We start from the raw sequence: 4,119 nt of genomic DNA on the forward strand, positions 1-4,119 counted from the left end.
AGGCCACAACATTGACCTTGACCTCCACAGGCAGACCGTTCCGTCTTACACAGGCACACTAAAAAACAGCCTGGAGATTAAAAGCACTTTCTCTTGCAGACGACCCAGGTTCAGTTCCCAGCACCTGTGTGGTAGCTCAAAACTACCTTGTTTCCTCCCTCATTCCCTCCCTCCCCTTCTCCCCTTCCCCCTCCTCTCGCTCTTCTCTGTCTCTGGGATAGGGATCAAACCAAGGATCTTACACCGCAGGCAAGTTCACAACCACTGAGCTGTCTCTAGCCCAGTTCACAAACACCCTGGAGGGATCCGATACCCTCTTCTGATTTTCTTGGGATCCAGGCACACATATGGCGTACATATAGAGATTTGTAACAAAACACCCATATACGTGTGTGTGTGTGTGTGTGTGTGTGTGTTTGTTTGTTTGTTTGTTGAGACAAGGTTTCTCTGTCCTGGAACTGACACTTGCTTCTGCCTCCGGAGTGCTGGTATTAAAGGCGTGCGCTGCCACCACCGTTAATTCCAGTTTTCTGGAGGCAGAAGCAGGCAGATCTGAGTGTATATATGGGTTCCAGGCCAGCCAAATGTACATGGACGCTGCCTCAAACAAAGCAATAAAATAATAATAATAATAATAACAATAATAATAATAATAATAAAATCTATTTTAAAGTATGTGATGCAGCCCCCTGCTAGGTTCAGACCTGGAGGCGGCCGTGGAGGTAATGGCACATGGCACCCCTAGAGGGCGATAGAGGTCCGGGCACCGTCCTTGCGCAAGCACTTTTGTTTTCCAAGGCGCCGAGTCCCGCGCATGCGCACATCTTCACGCTGCCGCCGGAGCCGGTGCTTCTGAGGATTCAACGGTGGCAATGTCCGAGCTTCCCGGAGAGACCAGGATCCCGGACCTGAGCCCCATGCACGGCGTCGGCGACGTCCTGCAGGCGGGACTGGGCGGAGGCAATCGGGTCCCCGAAGCCCAGGATGACCCGCTGGCCACAGCCTCCCAGCCCATGGCGCCAGCCCCGGGCCTGGCTCCCGGGCAGTTCCCCGGCGTGGCGGGCCTGATGGCGATCCCGCACGTCCACGCGCCGCTCCTCCTCCTAGAGCTGTACGAGCAGCGGATGTTCCAACACTACCTGCACACCAACCCCCTGATCCCCACCAGGCTGCTCCACGACATCGAGGAGCGCCGCCGGCTGTTCGTGGAGGGCTGCAGGGCCAGGGAGGCGGCCTTCGACGCCAACCCCCCGCAGATGGACTCGCACGCCCGCGCCTTCATGCTGGCGCTCACGGCCACCGACGCCCGCGGCCCCACCGCCGACTGAGAGGTGGCCTTCGCCTCTAACCTCACGAGGGAGGAGGCCGGAGGACCGGGACTTCAAGCACGTAGCGACTTGGAGGCCAGCCTGGGCTACAGGAGACTCTGTCTTTTAAAAATTAAAATAAAAATTTAAAAAAGATCGGTGGCCAGGAAGTCAGGTGACTCTCAGGATCAAGGGCAAAGGCAGATGTCTGGGCAGATGTCATGAGGTGGGGAATCCAAGCCAGAATCCAGCCCTGGGCAGGGTGGAATGAAGCAGGCCCCGAAAGAGATGGGCACTTTTGAGGCTTGAGGCTGACAAGCGAAGAAGACTCTTGTGACTGTCAGCAATCTTTCCCTCCCTGCATTTGTTGAAAATCATGGTTGCTACCCTGTGAAGGACGATGGTTTTGCAAAGATGAAGAATTATCAATGAAAAAGACCATAGAAATCAGCGGAGATGCGGGAAGAAACCAGGGGTTGTGCTTGTTAGAGTCAGTTGCTCCCGGATTTTACTGGAGTAAGAAGAAAGCTGTAAACAACTCGGACATTTCAGAATTGAGGGTCCGTCTCATCGTCAGCTGACAAGATCCATGTAGCGTTACTTCCTGTGTTTGATGGTCTGTAGACGAGTTGTAAATATTCAGATAGGGAAAATCATGTATGTGTTGTGAGATGAATATTTTTCCAAACCTTGTGTAATTGTATCCATGAGGAAATGGATGAGTTAATATTTAAATGATACAGACACAAGACTCAGATTACACAAAAAGACACTATGGGAAGTTAAACTTCTCTGCCAAATTGAAAATAGGTGTCCATACAGATTTGTGTTTTCAAACAGTTTTATAAGGCGTATATGAACTGGTACCAGTCTACTTATCTCCCAATCCTGCGTGCTGAGGATGGACCCCAAACCCTCTTGCCCCTGCTCCCACTCCTTCTGAAGCAAGATAGGGTAGGGTTTTGGCTCAGTGGTTAAAGGTGTTTGCTGCTAAGCCTTATTACTGAATTTGATCCCTGGACCTAAGAGGTAGAAGAATCCACACCCATTTCCTCTGAGCACCACTGGTGCACATACACATGCAATGTAAAAAATCTACATAGTACATATATCAGCATCTTGGGGTTTTATATGTTCCGTTATCATGGAAGCAATTCTGTTTTTTTTTTTTTTAATGACTACTATTTAAGTCTGTATCAACATATTTAATGAATTGGTTGTCTTCTGGATTGTTTGAAAATGTTTCCTTTTTGTTGTTTTAAAGATTTATGTGTATGTGTGTGAGCCTGCATGCATATGTGTGTGTACCATGCCCATGCAATAGACTGAGGAGACCAGAAGAGGGTGTTGGGTCTCCCAGAACTACAGTTTCAGGCAGCTGTGAGCCCCCATGTTGGTTCTGGAAACTGAACCCCACTGAGTCATGTCTCCCGTCTTATTTTTTTGTTGTTGGAAATAGGGTCTCTATTTGTAGCTCTGACTGGCCTAGATCCTGCTAAGTGGGTAGACCAGGCTAGCCTTGAACTCACAGAGATCTACCTGTCTCGTACCTAGCTTTTCTGTGTTTTTTTTTTTTTTTGGGGGGGGGGGGACTACGGGTGGGTCATTGCCCCGGCGCTGCTTTTGTAGCATGCTCTTTCCTTAGACTTGAATGAATGGGAACAGTTACAGGGCAGAAGCATTTTAAGTACTCCCCGCCTTCTTTGGGCCTCTGTCTACTTCCATTCACCAAGGAACTCTGTGCCTCTTTCTCCACAACAGTTCTGGCTTTGGGAAAAACTCACAGTAAGACTGCACTTAGAGCTGTGAACCAGACAGCTCGTTTATATTTCTCTGCAAGGGGGGACTCTCTTCAGTGTGTAAGGGCCATTTGGCTTTATTTTCCTGTGTGTCCATAGCCTTTGTTTGCCAAATCCACATATAACTTACCTAAAAGGCAGTCGGAGGGCTGGAGAGATGGCTCAGTGCCTAAGAGCGCTGACTGCTCTTCTGAAGGTGCTGGGTTCAAGTCCCAGCAACCACATGGTGGCTCACAACCATCTGTAATAAGACCTGATATCCTCTTCTGGGGTGTCAGAAGACAGCTACAGTGTACTTACATATAATAAATAAATATTAAAAAAAAAAAAAAAGGCAGTCGGAGATGGGTGTGATGGATGATGGAGGACACCTGTAGCCTGTAACTCTGGAGACTGAGACAAGCCGGTCCAGAGGTTAGGCCAGGGATGGCAGGCAGCACACGTCCTCAATGCTTGCACTCAGGACAGAGCAGCAAGCCAATCTCTATGAGTTTGAGGCCAACCTGGTGTACCCAAGTTCCAGAACCACCTTGGTTCCATAGTGAGATCTTCAAACAATAAAAAGTCTAGAGTCGCCTGGGCAATTGAGCAGAGAACTAGAAAACGTGCTCAGTGGGTAAATAGTTTGCCAAGAAACCTGGTGATCCTGGGAACCGTGTGAAGCTACAAGGGCTAACCCCTCCAAAGGTGTCAGTTACTCTACACTTGGTGCATTACCACACAGTAAACCTTTCAACTCACCCACCCCTCTGAAGCAGGTCATGGATGGTTTCTCAGCCTTGACAGCATCTGATGCTTCTGCCCTGCAGACGCTCAACCTCAGCGGCCGTCTTAGTCAGGGTTTCTATTCCTGCACAAACATCATGACCAAGAAGCAAGTTGGGGAGGAAAGGGTTTATTCGGCTTACATTTCCATACTGCTTTTGATCACCAAAGGATGCAGGACTGGAACTCAAGCAGGTCAGAAAGCAGGAGCTGATGCAGAAGCCATGGAGGGATGTTCTTTACTGGCT

General features: G+C 49.4%; 1 protein-coding gene across 1 annotated transcript; it reads left to right on the forward strand.

Moving 5' to 3' along the window:
• The first annotated feature begins 803 nt into the window (after nt 1-803).
• Eid2b (EP300 interacting inhibitor of differentiation 2B) lies at nt 804-2,536 on the forward strand. Its single transcript, XM_021216122.1, has one exon. It carries the CDS (start codon nt 873-875, stop codon nt 1,326-1,328), a length of 456 nt encoding a protein of 151 aa, XP_021071781.1. The 5' UTR covers nt 804-872; the 3' UTR covers nt 1,329-2,536.
• Nucleotides 2,537-4,119: the final 1,583 nt, after the last annotated feature.

This window comes from Mus pahari, chromosome 1 (genome assembly GCF_900095145.1).
Source record: "Mus pahari chromosome 1, PAHARI_EIJ_v1.1, whole genome shotgun sequence".
In the NCBI taxonomy this organism is placed as follows: domain Eukaryota; kingdom Metazoa; phylum Chordata; class Mammalia; order Rodentia; family Muridae; genus Mus; species Mus pahari.